Source organism: Perna viridis, chromosome 15 (genome assembly GCF_037379345.1).
Source record: "Perna viridis isolate PV_CMFRI_1.1 ecotype Kerala chromosome 15, ASM3737934v1, whole genome shotgun sequence".
Lineage (NCBI taxonomy): Eukaryota > Metazoa > Mollusca > Bivalvia > Mytilida > Mytilidae > Perna > Perna viridis.
The window spans coordinates 15,401,841-15,421,958 of NC_142459.1; the positions used below are offsets into that span (position 1 = coordinate 15,401,841).

The 20,118-nt window shown below is 32.5% G+C and overlaps 1 protein-coding gene and 1 long non-coding RNA gene across 4 annotated transcripts in view; one reads left to right on the forward strand and one right to left on the reverse strand.

The window, feature by feature from the left end:
- The window catches only part of LOC148597112 (uncharacterized), a 79,902-nt gene extending 77,563 nt beyond the window's left edge, over window positions 1-2,339 (reverse strand). The window contains exon 1 of one of the 2 annotated variants that reach the window (XR_015918962.1): window positions 2,291-2,339. This is a non-coding gene — a long non-coding RNA (uncharacterized LOC148597112). Of the gene's footprint in view, window positions 1-2,286 lie in introns of both variants that reach the window. The other variant, XR_015918963.1, reaches the window with a different exon arrangement.
- A 760-nt stretch (window positions 2,340-3,099) lies between these two features.
- LOC148597116 (uncharacterized) lies at window positions 3,100-9,979 on the forward strand. 2 transcript variants are annotated; one of them, XM_088563828.1, is made up of 2 exons: window positions 3,100-3,186; window positions 7,800-9,979. In XM_088563828.1, the coding sequence occupies exon 2, from the start codon at window positions 7,804-7,806 to the stop codon at window positions 9,316-9,318; it is 1,515 nt and encodes a 504-aa protein (XP_088419954.1). In that variant the 5' UTR covers window positions 3,100-3,186; window positions 7,800-7,803; the 3' UTR covers window positions 9,319-9,979. The 2 variants fall into 2 exon arrangements, with proteins under 2 accessions (XP_088419954.1, XP_088419955.1); XM_088563829.1 differs by lacking the exon at window positions 3,100-3,186 and adding an exon at window positions 6,597-6,674.
- Window positions 9,980-20,118: the final 10,139 nt, after the last annotated feature.

Below are 20,118 nucleotides of genomic sequence, written 5' to 3' on the forward strand. Positions count from 1 at the left end.
CGGGGTAACTTGGTGTGCGAAACAGTGCGCCTTAATGTAACCGTATAGTGCACCCTTTACTCTAAACCTTAAAACATATTTACAAGCAGTGTCAAAGCATTCAATACAATCTTCATATTCTATGTTATATCCCAACAATATACCACCAGATTTAACTTTCGCCACTTTTTGTCTATTTTTCATGTTAACAATTTATCCTAATGGGAGGTGTCAATCAAATGTAAATATATCAAAATATAGCCAATCAAAACCCTCATCATGTGGTCAAAAGTAAACACAATTATGGCCATGTGCACGTGGCTACAAATTTTCTTTAGTTTCATCATTTCAAATGCGACGTCATAGAAGATATTCTTGTATCTTCTTGTGATGTGTGCTATTCTAACCACTTTTAAGCAAAAAAATGTTACTTCTTTAGCTTATAACAAATAAAAGGACAACCGAACAAACTTTTTCTGTGCAAATAAGTATTGCAATGTAGAAAAGAAAGTGAAAACAAGCCTATTAGTACCCAGTATTAAGTTCTGGGAAAACTCCATGATTTTCTATACTTTCATCCTCATATGGTCTATTTGGGGTTTGAAAACCAATGATTAGATAAAACACATCAAATAAATACTTTTTTCAGTGCCCAGATTGTGAAAAAAATATCTGCGTCTTTATGTGTTTTCTCCTTTTTGCCATATATATAGCATTTTTCATTTTATGAATGCATGTAGTAGAACACAAGGCAGAATTATCTCCAATCTGGGAAAGCAAACCAAGTATTAAATTTGCTCTAAAATCAATATCCCATGTTCCATTTTAATAAATCTTGTATTGTTTGATGCCATATAAATAAAGCTTTCAAAAGATCACAAGACATACACCATTTAAAAGTCCCCTTTTCCTAAATGATTATGGCAAGTTTTTGGAAAACCGTACATTTGAAAAAATAGAATTTTCACCATATTAACCAAAATTTCTTATTCTTGTGTAGGTTAAGGTTCACTGAGTAAGACAATGTAGTTTGTGTCAAGAAATTTAATTGTATAGCGCAAATAAGTCCTTAACAAACAAATTTTCTTAAGTTTCATCATTTCAAATGCAATGTCTTAGAAGATATTCTTGTATCTTCTTGTGATATGTGCTATTCTAACCTCTTTTAAGTAAAAATGTTACTTCTTTAGCTTAAAATAAATAAATTGGATAACCGAACAAATTTTTACTGTGAAAATAAGTATTGCAATGCAGATAAAAAAGTCAAAGTTTTCCTTTCCTCTTTCGTCTGCACCGGACTTTTTATTTTTTTGTTTATGTTTCGAGAAAAGCAGAGGATGCTTACCCTACCGGTGCACCAGGTCCATGCTCCAAGTTTTTAGTGGAGTCCGAGTTGCTCATTTGCTTTTGTTACTTTGTAAACCCGTAGCAGGAGATTCCGACTTTACTCAGAATTCCGAGCTTTAATTTTGGAATTCCGAATGTATTATTCGAAAATCTGTACTTAATTTCGGAAATAGTTTGGAAAGTGAGGACTTAGGCATTTTTTCACTCAGAAAGTGTTTGGAAAATATGGACTTGGAATTTTTTTCACTCGGAAAATGTTCGGAAAGTAGGGACTTGGAATTTTTTTCAATCGAAAAATATTCCGAAAGTAGGAACTTAGAAATTTTTTCACAAGGAAAACAATCGGAAAGTTGGACTTAAGAATCTTTTTTTCCAATTAAAGTATAATAGAAAAGCTGGATTTAGAATGTTTCCTCTAAAATTTTTTAAACAAGACTCCATATATCAAATTGTACAGTATAATTTGTAAAGTTTATTGCAATAGAAACATAGCATGTATAATGGTTTGAAAAAAATTCTACATTTATGCTCAAGGGTCCCAACTAATACAATTTCAAAGGTTCTCAATCAAAGCACTATACTACAGTACATGTATCTGCATTTGTGTTTTAGATCACAGTATTAAGCTTAAAACACATGGAGTAGCATCCACATTATACAAGGACATTAATCTGGTTTCAATTCTTCTGACAAAACTGTAAACGACTCATCTGAAATCAAAAATTAGACTAGATGTACAATGTACACATGTTTAAGTCCTGATTGCCCAGTGATACATGAATGATAATGTACATGTACATAGGAAGTATTATAAACATCATTTTAAGTTTAATATATTGACTGATTATATAAAGAAAGTTATTTTTCATCTTTTTTTCTACATGTGTATGACAGTGACATCACAAACTTATTAAATGCTAACTTCTTGGTATATAACTTCGCTTCTTCTTCGACGGATACCTACCAAGATATCATTGTTTTCTCGTTGCACTTCGATTTCAAGCATTCCGCTGTTGATCGTTTTTACATACGGGCATTTTCGAGAAACGACGAAAATCGTAACTTTAAAATGAAATTGAATTTAAATAGTTTGAAAAGAGTATTTCTTTGAATGATTTAATTAAAAAACGTGATTTTAAGAAATTATTTCTCAAGTGAAGTATAAAATTAAAAAAAATATATCATTTTATTGTCGACGAAGTCCTTTATGTAGCTCGATTTTGATTGGTAGATATTTCCGGTCCTACTTAAATACAACTGCATACGCCTGTGGGAGAAAAGCATACGTCTGTAGCATTAATATTGTGTTTTCTGTGGAAATAATATTATATTGGCTTGGTAAGATGTATTTTGTTCAAATAAATTATCTTTCAGCAAATTATTTGTTGATGGGATGTAGAACTAGCCGATGTAAATAACAATCTGACAGGCGTTCGACATTCGTGATTGCGCATGTGTTATTTTGTATTGAAATAAAACATGTGGACATGTGGTTTACAAAGTTGACAAAAACAAGCCGCCATGATGCATGTATAATGCACACACTTCGATCATTTGAACTAGAGAAAAAGTCGAGAAATATATGATGATAAAAGTCGACATGTTTGTTTATAAAACAACATTCTGACCTTCGAAATGTCGACATGACAAGTTTTAACCAATTATTCTGACTTATTTTGAAAAAGAAAAACAATTAGGAATCGGGTGTACCCTATGAGCTTCCATAACTAATCGTGTGTAATCTATGGTTATACCAGGAAGTAAAAAGATAACATTCCGTACTAAACCAACAGGGCGTTTTCCTCTCTGACGTTCAAATAAGTTAACTTCATGCTAATTGGGGAAACTGACCAGTAAAGAGTAAGATTTACTTTTCCATTCAGCTTTTACTTCAGTTCATTGTACCATCTTCTTGTATTGTCCGTGCTTTATTATTTCATAATGGTTGATAAATATGTCAAGGGTCAAACTTTAAGACTAAGACTAGTCTGTTTTTTTGTTTTGTTTTTTTGTTTTTTTTGTTGTTGTTGTTTTTTTGTTTTTTGTTTTGAAATATCAAAACAGAATGAGATCTGCCTCAATACAATGTACACAAATCCATATATAACAAGTATTAATACATGTATATTCAAGTACCAATCCACGTAGAATTCAGACACTGCCAATGGTAGAGGTGATTCATGCTGTAGAATCAAAGTACTCATGTCCTGAATCAATTATATCAATCGTTTAGCGCCTCAAATATTCGTCGTATTCCAAATATATGGAATAAAAGGAAAGTACGGGAATCGAATTCAAACGTATCTTAACATAAGCTTATTATAAGCTTATTATTATAAATGGTTAATATTAAACTCATCGTTTTATTTTTCTTAAATTCACCATTCTGATTATGAAGGACATTTAAAAACACACACACCAAAATACATTATAATGCATCATAGTAGCGTGCCAGTTTGCGTAATGTTCGGGTTCGATATATGTTTACATGGAACACTCCGATATAGACAATAATTGAACTACAAACTACTAGTTGACCATTCCCAGTTTTTAAATTTTCAGGTCGAAATTCAATTTATCGACCTCCAGGTCAAAATTGTCTGTTAAATAATTCAAATTTAAGAATGTAGACATAGGGTAAAGGACATAACTCTTACAAATCATTATAACGTTTGTATTCAGCATTTGACATCAATCTCATGTAAGCATCAAGTAACTTGGACTGATTTCATTATGTTTCAAATGAAAGCGTTATATGCTTTGGTGAAATCGAATATGATGTAACCATATCACTGATTTCAAGAGGCGTCCCTTACCCCAGCTCTGCCTCCTTAAGCCACAAATCATTGAAATAAATCATATCCTTAGAAACGTGTTACACTCAACTATCTTCATTTCTCAGTTTATAAGGTTCATAGCTCAAGTGCTACAAGTTGTTTCATAGACACCTATGTGTCATGTGAAAGCGCTTAGTTTCTGGGCACCTAGTCCAGAGACACGTACATTAACATAAACGATAAAGTATTATAATACTATCACAGGGGCTTGGTCCTACTCCCAAATATGCAGTCCGAATAGTATATAACAAGAAAACGGGAATCCCAGATTTTGGGGTAACTCGCTTCAACTCAACCACCCCCCCCCCACCCGAATAAAATCAAATATATTTATTACTTATTACTGCCCTGCAAACAACCTAATAAATAAACACAGGTATCACCACCAAATACGTCTTAATATATAGAGTCGGGCTGCATATTTGATAGTGGGAGTAAGCCCCTGTGATATGATGTCACCAATCATGGCCAAAATAGCAAAATAGAATGATAAATATTGCAAAAAGCAATAATACCAGACCAAAAAATGGCACAATTCCCAAGAAGTGCATTATCGAAATTCATATGCCATCGTCTATGCAAAGTTTCATTTTTATTTGCCATCTCGTAGTTCCGTTGTCATGAGGCGGTAACCGTAATAAAAATATATTTATGATACAGTGGATGATACGTCAGGATGGTTTTGGGGGTTATGGTACCTTTTTGTAACAAAAATTGTCAAACGATGAGCGGCAAATAAAAGCATAGCATCCCTTTCTTTATGTTTCTTGACTGGAACCACTGCCTCAAGGCCTGCATGAGACAGTTTTCCCAATTAGTACTCGGCATTCCTTTTATTATTCCTTTTCTATGATTGAAGACTATTTACAATCTCGCTGGGTTTTCATTTCTAGTCAAACATCAAATGATTTATTATGCGTTTAAAAATGAATAGGTAACTTGAATATATTCGTATGTAGTTCCCTTTTTACCTTTAAATGTGGCTATTGTTAACTTATTCATTATTCTTATGTACGTTTAACTGAGCCACTTCACAACGTATATTATCTTCAAATAGTTTTTCCTTCCAACCCAAAACACAATTAATTGTTTTAACGAAGCGTCAGCGACCTATATACATGTATGTAGAATGTTAGACCAGAACTATGAATGGCTAAAATATTCTGACGGAAGTAGACGATTGCACAAGTGCTCCGTCCATCATTGGCATAGCCTAAAATCCTATTAATTATAATGATTATTGGGACGTTTCAATTTCTATATTAAATTAATGGATCTGGTTTGATCGGTTCTGTTATATTTCATTTCTTTCGATTTCGTTCTTCGTTTCGTTTGATGTTATATTGAGTTTGTTTCGGACTTTACAGGTACTTCTGATACTCTGTATTATGATTGAACCAGGAAGCTTTAACACAAACTGCAACAAGTAGCCATCTTACCGTGACTCAATGTCACATTGTTTAGCAAACTATAACAAAATGTTTCCTATAGAAATTTATAGTTAATTAGTGACAAGAGGTGCCAAGTAGGGACAAGAAAGGTCAAGAATTTGTGAAATTAAAGCGACATTTTTTTTCATCTAAAGGCAAAATAAAGTAACATAGGACAAAAATGAGATAATTATTGAAAAAAAAATGAGTTAATTATTTTTAGGAAAATTTAGAAAAAAAACGGAAGTCAACTGATACAAATTTAAAATAAAAAAAAAATCTTTTCTCAATTTGACCAATGAACAGTTTGAATAAATTAGTTACTACAATTCATGAAGAAACTTTATCTATATATATTAGATTTGATTTGATGTATTTTCAAATTGATAAAAGTATGGAAACATGTTTTATGTGAAATAACAAACAGGAAATTATTTGGAAACAATATTCAATGGTATGATTAAAAGAAAAGGTGATTTTTTTCTTTAATGGAAGAAAAACATAGCAAAATGCATTGTTATAAAAGAAATTAGTTCAAAATATATGATAAAATGGGTTATTATCTAGAGAGATATGAAAACTGCAAAAATAATACCAAGTTGAGCAATATGCCTGAATCTGAAAAATGAGAGAATTGAATCTTTATAACATATTTTTTAGTCAGTTTTCCTGTTATTTTATTGATTTATCTCTTTCTTTTTCATTATTTTTCTTTAATGAAGAAAATCTTCCTGATACTACTATCATTTTGGAAATATTTCAAACAACCTTTTTATCTTCACATTTTTACCTGAAAAATATCCTTTTCCTGGTTTTTAAAAACAATAATTTCCTATTTTTTTATTTTTTATTTTTTTGCTTTAAATCAAACACATGAATAAACAATTGTATGTCTCTGTTTAAATAAAAACAAAAATTTCTTTGCGCTATTCCACTTGTTGTTTCTTGTCGCTTTTTGTCACTTCTTGTCGCCAATTAGTAAGACCCGCAGACTTACGTCATCATTGAAATAGAAACTCCGCGTCTGTCTGAAAGGTGCAGGACTACCGCTAATTTAAATCCCTGACGGTGTTGCATGTCTGTAAGTCATACAAACATATTGTCCCTCAATAACTGTGTTGATTTTCAAACTTGATATATACGGTTGTGCCAAATTAAGACATGACAGTAATTCCTTTTGTGATTCGGTGCAGGAGATATATTTTTGTTTTGACCACCACCGATCCCGAAAGGGATGACACATGCAAGTACTTAAATTTGAGATTCCAGAGAGGTTTAACCTTACTCCTACAACGTTAGAAGTTGGAATTCCATTCCCCTATACCCCAACTCTTAGGATAGCACCAAGTCAGAAAATAGCTTGCCAACTCATTGCTGGAGTAGGTTTAGCCTTTGTAATCACAACGTCGGATTTTTTTAACGGAAAACAAGGGTTTAATATACATGTACGCACAGTCGTTTGAATATAAGTGACAAATAGCAAAAAAGAGTCAAATATTGCTATTTGTCGCTACAATTCAAACGACTGATGAACGTATCTGCTAAGTCAGGTCAAGAGGCTTAGTATTTTGACCACTGCGCTCCATGAGGGTTAACCCACTGTATGAATAGTAATCAAGGGAACCAAGCTTCTAGCAGAAATCAAAAGAAAGTAATCCAGTGAGAAAGATAATACATAGAAAACAGACATAAAAAAAGAACATGAAGTAGATCTACATGTCACTAAAATAATACATACAAAGTAGGTTAAGTGTCCTCTGCTTTTCTAGAAACACAGACCGAGTTGCTCATAAAAAGTCCAGGGTAGTTGAAAGTTGAAAGGTTTATATGAACTTATTCTAAATTCAATAAAAAAATGGTAATAAGCTGAATCCACCACTGTCAAAAGAAAAAAATATCCTCAGTGCCAAATCACAAAATAATAGTTCAAGCTACGTTTCGTAGCACAGCTATATGTAACTGATTTTAACCTGTATGAAAGGTCTAAACTCATTCAAAAGTCAATGAAAACACATTTTGTTACAAGCCTTATCCATTTTTGGATTCGACCCTGGAGAAATTTTTTTGCTTTGACCACCACCATCAAAACAAAAAAATAGAACCAATGCCAAATCCCAAAAAGTTATACTAAGCTATATAAATTGATTTTAAGAGAATTGTCTCCTGGACTAAAAATGAAATTAATAGTTTTCTCTTTATATTGCAGAAAAATGGCATCATTCATTGACAAAAAAATTCAACTCGACTGTGAAGAACACAAGCAAAGATATCAATATTATTGTAGGTCTCATGACTCTGTTATTTGTCAAAAATGTCGACTGGAGTCCCATAAAAAGTGTAAAGACACTTTAGATATAGAAGATGTCATCCGTAACGTAAAATCATCTGCAGTTTTCGAGGATTTGTGGACCAATATAAAAACAAATCATCAAGCTGTCTTGAATGCAATCATTGATAGGGAAGAAAATATGAAAAACCTACAGGAAGAAAAGGAAAAACTATCAACAGAGGTGAAAAAAAGAACACAAAATCTTATTGATCAAATTAAGAAACTAGAAAACAAAACACTATCAGAGTTAGAGTCAGTTGTAAATGAAAATATAAATGAAATCAAAGCCACCACAAAAATCCTGGAATCAAATAAAAGAAAACTTGGTGAGTTATTGGGACAGGAGGAACTCATTAAGAACCACGCATCAAATTTCCAAACATTCATCGCAACAAAACATATGGAGAAAAAAGTTCAAGAATCAGAAGAAATCTTACATAAATTATCTGAAGAAGGAGCCATGGATAATACAGACATAGAAATGAATGAAAACATCACAGCAGACGACACAATTTTTGGAATAAAAACTCTGTGTGACATTAAAATATCAAAAGAAAAAAATACAACCTCCATAGACATAAACAAACCAAACAAAGGTCAGGCAGAGGTGAAGACAAGATTCCCCAGACAACTGACACTTAAACAACAGTTTACAGTAGATCAAGGTTTGTGGACTGGTTGTTGTATGCTGCCTAATGGACTCCTGGTGTTGACTGATCTTCTCAATGGTGTAGTAAACATACTACACAGTAATGGTCAACACAAAGCATCAGTCAGATTTAATGGAAGATACGGAGCAGTAGATGATGTAACAGTCATCAATGAGAACCATGTTGCTGTTTCTAATCCTGACCATAAAACAATCTCCATCATAGATGTAGACAGGAGTAAAATCATTAAAACACTTCAGATAAAGAGTCAAGTCAATGGAATTACACATAGTGATGGACATTTATACTTCTGTGTACCTGGGGTAGGAATCCGAAAAATTAATATAGATACAGAAAAAATAGACAAACTCCATGATGACCAGACTGTTAGTTATAGTTCATATATAGACACAGATGGCAACAGAATATGTTATACCTGTCCTGACAACAACAACGACACAGTTACTGTCCTGGATTCTGATCTCAGAGTTATCTTTACATTCAAGGATCACAATACAATGTCACGGCCTACTGGAATATCAATGGATGAAATGGACAATGTTTTTGTGTGTGATATTAACAAACATAATTTATTACTAATTTCAAGGGATGGAGATAAACATGAAGTTGTAGTCAGTGGAGGTGATGGGTTGTGTCGCCCTCGGTGTGTACATTATGATAAAGTGACCCATCTCCTCACTGTCGTTGATTCTAAGAAGGTGGTCAGGATATTTACTGTATATTGACTTTTGATGGAGAATCAAAACTTGAGATAAACAAATTATTGAGATTAATTCGATTTCAAGGTAAGAAAACATGTTTTATTTTTTTACATGTAGGCTTTGTTTATCTTAACAAATTTTAATAATATCCGACATTTCTACCTTTTTTCCTTAATTGTCAGACATAAATAAACATACATTTGTTCATGTGATAATTAACTGGATTAAAAGAAAAGAAATACCTTTTATTTTTTTGGGGCTTCATTTCTTATTAAAAAATCTTTCAAAAAGTACAGAAATTGCATATTGAGTACAGTGTTAAATGAATGATTTTAAAAAAAAAATATTTCCTTTTTTTTATCAGTCAGTTTTGGTCTTCATCAAGATAGTCAAATACATGACATGTATGTATACTCGAATTCACCTCAGCCAGTTTGCAGTTTTTTTTAATTATCTTTTAAGTTACTCATAAGTTCCTTTAAGAAATTTGCTATTTTATTTATGTCGTTCTGTACTACAATTTTCATACAATTATTTCACGTCCTTACCTCTAAGATTGAAAAAATTCGAAATTTATTTTTCCTACGAGAGTTTTGCACTGAACGTATTGTTTATCCGCCATCTTGTTTCTATGGATATTTTGAGATGTTCCCTATTACCTCACAATTGAAGAGCTGAAATACCATGATTTCCCGCCATATTTCTGGTTCCCTGCTGATTCAATACTTAATGTGGTAAGTCTCATATTAAGTACCAGTTGTAGCATTTTTATTCGGAACTTCTGCTTTTTTCTTTTACTAAAGGTAAAGAGTATTTACATGTATCTATATAGATGTGCCATCATTGAAAATAATTGAAGCCTTTTGTTGTATGCAGTTGCATTTTCACGTTTCTAAATAAGCGGATTTTTCTTATTTAAAAACTGAGAACAATAAGCACATTAAGATATTATTATGAAATCAAAAAATTCTAATACTACATGTAGTATTGCTTTGTGTAAATATCTAACACCATACATGTACAACACCAAAATATTAGTGTGGAAAAATTAAGTACATGTATTAATGATTTATTCATACCCAGTATTAAGGTTTTTAAAAATTACTTCATTTAAAACAATAATAAATATTTTTTGGCAACGTGATCTCCTTATACAAGTTAGTCTTCCTTGCTTCCACTTAAATGGAATTTTTTTTAAACGATTGATTTATTTCTGAATTTTTTCTATCTTTTTTCTTGAAATATGATTTTACGTATATATTACTGAAAGATACTACTAACGGCATTAAATTACCTTCAACAGTGATTACATGTACTTGCAACTTCAATAATAAATAGAAATCTTCAATTCATTGATTTATGTATAAAATGTTGATTTTTTTGTCAGTTGTTGTAAATATATATGTATGCGTATTTGATTTTATATATTTACATGTAGCACTAACAGGGGTGGATGGAGAAATTTGGAAAAAAGGGGGGTGCCACGTTATTATTTGCTCATTAAGGTCCATAGATAGCAAAAATTAAAAAAATATTCTGGGGTTGGGATTACACCCTGAATCTCTGGATCCGCCACTGTAATTATGTTAACACTTATACCTATATTTTATAATTAGTTCAGATTAGTTTTTTAATAAGAAGTACTTTCACAAACATGTTTTAATTTACTGACTTAGTTAACTATCTGTTTCATACATGTAATACATTTTGTAATTAACTTAATTAAAAATCTTTAAAAAAAAATTAAAACAAAATTAGTTCATTTATTAAAATGAATGATTTTTTGGAAATTGTTTTATATTTCTTTATTAATAAGTATTGGTCTTCAGGATGTTGAAGAATGAAATTAATAAAATTATTTCATTTAACAATAGGGTTTGACCGAGTCTGGAAACAAGACTGATTTGTTTGGCCTGAATTAATTATAGCATACAATGTTTGTTTTCTCAATTTACTTTTTAAGGTGGAAGATTTTTTTTTATTTCAAAGTTAAAATTTTAGAAATCACATACATGTACTTAAGGAACTATAAGTAATTATAGAACACTTAGTTTTGTAAAAAAAAAATAATAATAATGACAAAGCTGAAATACTGGTGAGTTCTAATTCACTAGGTATTACCATTTTCATGAATGTAAATTTTCAATTTGGTGTTTTCAAGAGCAGAAATGAACTTTCATGTATAATGTAAACAAATTGGCAAATATATGCTTTTCATTTTGTATATTTTTTTATATATTTTATTTACAATGTAGCTTTTTTCGTTGATGTATAGAAGATTTATACATTTTATATATATGTATATGTATTTGTTTTGTTTTTCTTCTGTTGAGAGGGGGTATACACATGTAGGTTATGTCATATGTCATACACCCCACCACAGTGCACTTGAAAAGGGGTATATACATGTACAAATGTACGTCACATATTTAGTGATCATGGTGTCCTTTCGTCAGTTCTATTCTAATCTACAACTCCCTTGAAACCACTGAATGTACATGTAAAATTCAATGGAACTTTCACAGATTTTTTATTACGTGATGCCACCTCTTATTTTGTTTTTCCATCTGAATGAACTTTGGGTTTTTCTGATGCAAAATTTGTCGGGCAATGAGGGTTGGGGTGGGGGGGGGGGGGGTTGGGAGGCTCTTCAAATCCGCAACACCTCTGTGACTGCTAATTGGAAGTTGATGTTACTTTCACGGATTATTTGTTAATGTATGCCATTGTGCACCCCTTTTTTGTTTTTTTCCATTTTTCCTATTCAAAGCAGGGAATTCTCTTAATGAGCTTGCTTATTTTTTTCTAGTTACACTGTATCTCTTTCTATTAAGAATTATGTAATGAATGTACTAAATGTCAGTTTCTGTAAGAATCAGGCAGTAGTTTTGCAAGTGTAATTTGACTATTTGTACTGTCAGAATCAAAGAAAAAGTTAAGATTTTTCAAATTATTTTGGTAAGGTGAGTTATAATCTCACTAAAATGCACACAAAAGTAACATTTCCTGGGCAGCTAATTCCGTCAAAAATTTAGTTTTCGAACATTCTCTTAAAAAATAATTCTGAACAAATCCACATTGATGTAGAGATCAAAGCATAGTTCTAAGGGATTTTGTTTCAGTTTGAATCATCAAGATTTTTTTATCATAGTGGGGACTTATGTTGTTTTTTTTTTTGTTGGTTTGTTTTTGTTTGTTTATTCTTTTTTGTAGACTTTATTACAATATTTTAACAACATTTACCACTTAATTTTTTTTTCAATGCTACAACGTAGTAAAACATATATGTCAATTTTGATCATGTGTCAATTAGATACTTTCAATTCAAAATTACTGTGAAATATTATCAAGCCATTGCAGTCCTCCATAATTAGTCTGATTGAATTTAACTTTAGAAGAGAAGAGTTATTGCTCTTGAATTTTTCATGTATCCAGAATTTTACTTCTAAACCAAACAAATCTGATATTTTTTGTGTAAATTGTCTTGTTATAGTATTCAGACTACTAATGTAGAAAAATAAAGCATATTTTACGAAAATCTCTTTTTGTTTGCCCTGAGGGGCTAGTTTAAATGTCCTTGCTTGTCTCTTGCCATTTTCTGAAGCTGTTCCCATGAGGGGTTAATTTTGCGCATTTCCAACACAATGGTATGATGCCATGTTATCTCTGCTTGGCTTTCACTCTAGTGTCCATGAAAGGGCTGTTCAAGTGTGATCTTGATGTTTTGTCAAGATGTGTCCAATTTATCGCTACCATCTGATGATGATATGTTTCATGTCTTCCCGATTGTATCTACTAAAGAGGTCCATGTTGGAGACCTTATTAAAGAGGGTTTCTTTCAGTTTCACTTGAATAACAACATTTTACACTAGGAAAGTTTGAAACAGATAATTAACTGCAGTGGAATAATGGTCTCACGCTCTAGTCAGTTCATTATTGTCGTCTTCCGTCGAATAATGGTATTATGCTATAGTCAGTTTCATCATTGTTGACTGCAGTGTAATATTCATATCATGTTGTCGTCAGTTTCGTCATTGTTGTCTGCGGTGGAATAATTGTATCACGCTGTCGTCAGTTCATCATTGTCGTCAGCCGTCGAGTACTGGTATCATGATATCGTCAGTTTCGTCATTGTTCTCTGCCGTGGAAAAATGGTTTAAGCTATAGTTAGTTTCTTCATTGTTGTCTGTGGTCGAATAATGGTACCATGCTCTCATCAGTGTCGTCATTGTCGTCTGCTGTGGAAAAATGGTATCATGCTGTCATCAGTTTTGTCATTGCCGTCTGTGGTGGAATAATGTTATCATGCTATAGTCAGTTTCATCATTGTTGTCTGTGATGGAATAATGGTGTCATGCTATAGTCAGTTTCGTCATTGTTGACTGCGGTGGAGTAATGATATCATGCTGTCGTCAGTTTTGTTATTGTCATATGTAGATATTTCATGTTTGAACAATAACTTGAGTATAAATTGAGTGTATGGATCTTCATGAAATTAAACCACTAAAGAAAGCCTGGGATTGATTGTAGGAGTTTCAACTTGAACTGATTACCAATGAGGGATCAGAAACAAACATTTTCCTGTTTTGCAGATAATAGCTTGAGTAAAGATGAATGGATCTTATAAATGTACATCAAGGTGACATACACATCCTTAAAAGAAAGGCTAGGATTGATTGTGGGGGTTGTACTTACTGGAGAACAAAGGGCAAAACAAGGACTTTGATCAAGTTCTTTTCCTGTCTAATAGCTATTAAAATTGAGATCTGTATCAAGATTGAAAAGCGTGTAAAATTTTGGCCCAACTGTTTAGACCTCTGCATTCTAATCAAGCATTGTCCTGCTCAGATTTAATGTTGAGTTAATTTTTGCCCGGGCACAAAAAGTATTTCTTTTTTCAGCTGCAGCCGTAGTTAAAAATTATACTTGAATATCTACATTGTTGAGGTGGTGGAAATATTAAACAATATTAATATTTTTTTAATCAATGACTGAGTAAAATACTTTTGGCTAAAATTTGGAGTAAGCTTAATTTTTTCATAACAAACCAAGCCTCCCCCCTCAGTACAAAAATGGTGTGTGCCTAACAATTGGTACAAGGAACATGGACCTATAGCAAGTGAACTGATATAATCCCTGTGCACCCCCACCCCCATTACTCAACCAAACTATGATTTTCAGGTACCCCTATACCTCCCATTTCCGAATTTTCTTGTCGCCAAAAAATACACTGAAGCATTTTTGTATTTTTGGCTACTATTTATACCTTGTTGAGGCAAAATTCAATTTTTTGAATAAAGTGTTTTCTTTTATTCTACGCACTTCTTCTTTCTTAGTTTTATGCTGAATTGGTGATAAACAATAATTACCTGTCATAATGAAGAGTGATTCTGCTATAAACACAGAGAATACTCAGTAAAAACATAATAGAATGGACCATATCATTTATCTGCTAGTCTTTTATAATTTTCTGTCCAAAAAAAGAAAAATTGATAAATAATCCATTACTGGTAAAAACATGTATGTGATAAACAGTATATGTACAGCCATTTTAATATTGTCCTTGTTATCAGCCCTTGATTGAGTTTGTCTGATCCGCCGATATTAAGATCTCGGGTTGAAAAAAAGGGCAATTAACAAGGCCATCTATTAATATTTGTAAATTTCCATTGTAAAGTAACAGGGAAGTATAAATTCATAATTTTTTTTTTCTGTCAATGCTTGAGAAAAAAGAAGAGAAGAAATAGCTAAGCCAGCACTCCACAGTATTGTAGAACTGCCTAATTTTGGTCTTGTAATCTGATGCTTTGTAACATTTATCACTTTAAAAAAATGTCAAGCATCTGTAAATCTATATATCTAGAAATAGCTCTAGCCAAGGCCTTCAGGATGCAGTAAAAATGTTCTGGAAAAAAATTACCCACAGCATATAGGGTTACCATAGAAACCATGCAAAAATATGCGAAAATTTGCAAAAAAAGTTCATAAAATCAGGTTTAAAAATATCAAATTTCCCGCAAAATATCTGCAATTTTTATTTCATCCCCTGAAACTGTTCAAACTTTTTCCTTCGAAAACCCCTTCCTCATATGGGCATCGCCGGTTAGATTTTGAGCTATTTCACCTTGTAATCCACTTATTAAATTTAGCATGGTGAAAAATTGACTTACTTTCACTTTCACAATGAAGTCAAATTGTCATTGAAAAAAAGCCCCTTCAACATTGAAAATATATAAAACATTGCAAAATACTTCCAAAAGTCCCCTTTTTTCAGAAAATGTTTGATCAACAATAGATTCTTCATTTTTAATCACTATAGCAACCACCGGTTTCCATTTATGTCATTTTTCATCCCTAGCCAAAAGTGGGAAACTAAACTAAACTGTGGAGTGCTGGCTAAAATTTGGAAAATTACTTTTCTCCAAATTATCCAACCCCTCCCCCTTTCCTTTCAGTATTAAAAAGGATTCAGGGCCTAACCTGGATACAGTGTTGGGCTTAAATTTTTCTTGGGTTGTATAAGACGTTTTCAAATATAATAATTGTAAATATTAAAAGAGAATTTGAGAGAAGCTAAAAAATGGTCTAAGGAAGGTAATTCAAGAAAGTTTTCACTTCACATTAAAAAAAAAGTTTATTTGACACAAAACTAAGATGGTTTCACATACAGTCAAACCTGTCTAAACCAAACACTTTTTAAAGATCTTTATGTCAGTGTAAATGTACATTTTGGAACCTTAGAAAACCAACCACCGATACTAGTCTTAACTGAGCCAATTTTAAATTTGAAATATATAGGTTTAGATAGATTTCTCACCATGTAATTTCAATAAAATTATGCTCATACATAAATAAATAATGTGACATTCCATCGTCAGTTCCGTTTGTGCCTTCAGCAGCTTAAAACTGGTCTTAAAAAAAGAGGGTTATTCTGGTCTTTAAAAAAAAGGGAGGGTTAGGTTTGTCTTACTAAGAGAGGGAAAGGCTGGTCTTAAAAAAAGCAGGGTTTGGCTGGTCTTAAACAAAGGAGGGTAAGGCTGGTGATAAAAAAGCAGGGTTATGCTGGTCTTAAAAAAGAGGGTTAGGCTGGTTTGAAAAAAAGGGTTAGGCTGGTCTGAAAAAAAAATGGGTATGCTGGTCTTGAATAAAGAGTGTTAGGTTGGTCTAAAAAAAAGGGTTGGGCTGGTCTTAAAAACAGAGGGTTAGGCTGGTCTTAAAAAAAGAGGGTAAGGCTGGTGTGAAAAAAAGGGTTTGGCTGGTCTTATTTTAGAATACTCAAGAGGTCAAGCTGGTGTTACATTTGTCTTTAGAAAGGGAGAGTAGAAATCCATTCTGGAAGATTGAAGAGAAGAAATTCTATTGTAGGTCCCCAGTTGCTGAATCTTCCGATAATGATGAAATACCATAATCTCAAACAGCCCATGCACATAGTACTGGAAGATGATATATACACAGTCAAGATATACATGGAACAGTTGAGATGAAAGCAGATTTTGATTCCATCTGACAAATTCTTCAACGTCAGATGTCCTGAAAATGAACAAGAATAAGAACGCTGTATTTACATGTACATGCATAAAATCTGTATAAATGAACAAATATCTAATACTGACCACTAATCTGTTATTAGTGAACTAATGACCTTAATACAGAAGTAAGGGTGAGATTTTGATTCTTATACCTAAAAAAAGTCCTGAAAACTGTTGATTTAAAAGAAATTGCTAATTCTAAGGCCTGTAATTTTGGTAAAAGTCAGCAGAGCAGAAAAAAAACCTTTAGATACTCATCATGGTAGAATTACATACCAAATATCAGCTCGATATCTGTAAGTTTTGAGAAAAAAAGTCCAAAAAAACTTTGAAAATTTGCTCAATCCAAGGCAAGTTATTTTGGTAAAAATCAGCAGTACAAAACCTAAACATAATCTGTTTATCATGATGATAGTCTCACATACCAAACAATCAGCTGATCATCTGCAAGTGTTTAGAAAAAAAGTATAGAAAACTAATGATGGACTGACAGGTAAAAAATATGATACCCTTCACAACTTGGTTGCATGGGATATAAATATCATCATATCTGTTTAATTGTACCAAACAAATGTCTATAAGGAACTAATTTTGAAGTCTAAATTCTGTTTATACACCAAACTAATTAACAAGAGGTATAAATACTACCTCCTAACTCAACATAACACAGAAAGACAGACTAACATGAAATGCACATGACTAATTAACAAGATGTATAAAAACTACCTTCAAACTTTAAGTGTGACAGACAGACAGACTGACATGAGATCACTTTATACACTTGACCAATCAACCTAATGTATAAATACTACCTCCAAACCTAACGTGTAACAGACAGACAGACTGCCATGAGATCATTGTTCATAATTGACCAATTAATCAAATGTATAAAAACAACCTACAAACATTAAGTGTGACAGACACACTGACATGTCATCACTATTTACACTTATCTATAAACCAGAGGCATCAACATACCTCCAAACCTAACGTGTAACAGATAGACAACAAAAGTAACATGAAATCACTGACAAACTATACATACTTAACAAATTAACAAGAGCCATAGAGGTATAATAATATAAAGTGTGACAGACAGACAGACACAAGAGCACTATACATACATGACAAATTAACAAGAGCTATAAAGGTATAGTAACCTAACCTGTGACAGACAGACAGACACGAGATCACTATACATACTTGACAAATTGACAAGAGCTATAGAGGTATAATAGCATACTTGACAAATTAACAAGAGCTATAAAGGTATAATAACCTAACCTGAGACAGACAGACATAAACGAAATCACTATACATACTTGACAAATTAACAAGAGCCATAGAGGTATAATAAACTCTCTTAAGACAGACAGACAGACAGAAGATCACTATCCATACTTGACAAATTCAAAAAAGCCATAGAGGTATAATAACCTAACACGCGATCACTATACACACTTGACAAATTAACAAGAGCCATAGAGGTATAATAACATAAAGTGTGACAGACAGACAGGCACGAGATCACTTTACATACTTGACAAATTAACAAGAGCCATAGAGGTATAATAACCTAACGGAAGACAGTAAACAGAAAGACAGACATGAGATCACTATCCATACTTGACAAATATAGCCATAGAGGTATAATAGCCCAAAAAATGACAGAGAGACACAAGATCACTATACATACATGACAAATTCACGAGAGCCATAGGGGTATAATAAACTAACGTGTGACAGACAGACAGGAGACCACTTTATGTACTTGACAAATTATTAGGAGCCATAGAGGTATAATAACCTATCGTCGGACAGACAGACAGACAGACATGATATCACTATACATACTTCACAAATTAACAAGAGCTTTAATAAGAGTTGTTACTGAAAAATTACCATGAGATCAAAGTCCTAGCACTTTTGATTCTGAACCTGATGTATTCTTTTTTTTTCACATTCAGTCTTTCTCTGCAAATTTCCGAGACATAAGCAAGGTTAAGTGATTCCACACCTCAATATATTTAAAGTTTTGGCAGCCATTTAGTGTTGAATATAAAATTTCTTACTTAATCAATAAGGTTGACGGTGACCTAAAATTAGCTTCATCAGAATCATGGTCTCAAAGGAAAAGATTTGAAAACAAAGACAGCAAAGGAGAAGGACAAATCATGACAAACGCCAGTGATAACATAAGCTCACACAGTCCAAATATGTCCTTTTCAGGCAAATATCATATATACCAAATTTTGTTGGTAAATCATACAACAAAAATATTTCAAGATGTGAGCTGATGGTAATACCCATCACAACCATGGCATAACTGATCTGACAGGAAGCTGCAATGTTAGAAATGCTGACCAGTTCAAGAATAGTCATTTTCATGGTGAAAAGGTACTAGTTTTAAGAATGTAAGTTTAGCAGATGAAGACATAATACCATCCCTGTGCTGAAAATAGACAAAATTGAAAAGATAATATTGCTCAAGTTCTGAAGATGAAATACAGTGGCGACACATATAACTATAATAAAATGTGTACCACACGACACATTATAAAGGTGTTGATTATTCCTATCCATGTGTGAGACTGCTGAAAACTTTACATCATAGCAAAAACATGGAAGGCAACAAAGGAACAACAAAAGACCTGGCACGACAACCACAGTAAGACACGAGGTGCTGCAAATAAATGATTCAGAATTTACAAAGTGATCAAAGGGGAGTTCACTTACAACAGGAGGTATGATAGGAACAGTTATATGAGGCAGCAATAAACATCTAGTTTACAAAGATCATCACAAAAAGAGACCAAACTTCATATATATGGACAACTAAATCCTGTACCTGTGTTACAAATAAATCTACTAAAGTTGACAGAGAGTTTACTCACAATAGAAGGTATGAGATGAACAGTAATATCAGGCAGCAAGAAACATCGGGTTCACAAAGATCATCACAAAAAGAGACCGGACTACATATTAGGGGACAACTAGATCCTGCAGCAACTCTGCTAATGTCAATGTTTCATGACAGAAATAAAAAAAGATAACAAATAAATGAACACCTCTCTTTGCAAAATGTTTATAAATAAAGGAGGTAGGTCTAGGGTTAGGGAAATCTCATGAAATCAGTGATATGTTTGTATCATATTCAATTTCAAGCCTCTCAAGCCTTCGTTTGAAGCAGAATAAAATGAATCCAAGTTAATGAGATGCTTACATAAGATTGATGTAAAATGCTGAATACAAACGTTCCAATGATTTTTAAGAGTTGTGTCCCTTACTCTAGGTC

Coding starts and splice junctions, on each gene's coding strand:
- LOC148597116 (XM_088563828.1), top strand. CDS start 7,804: ATGGCATCATTCATTGACAAAAAAATTCAACTCGACTGTGAAGAACAC.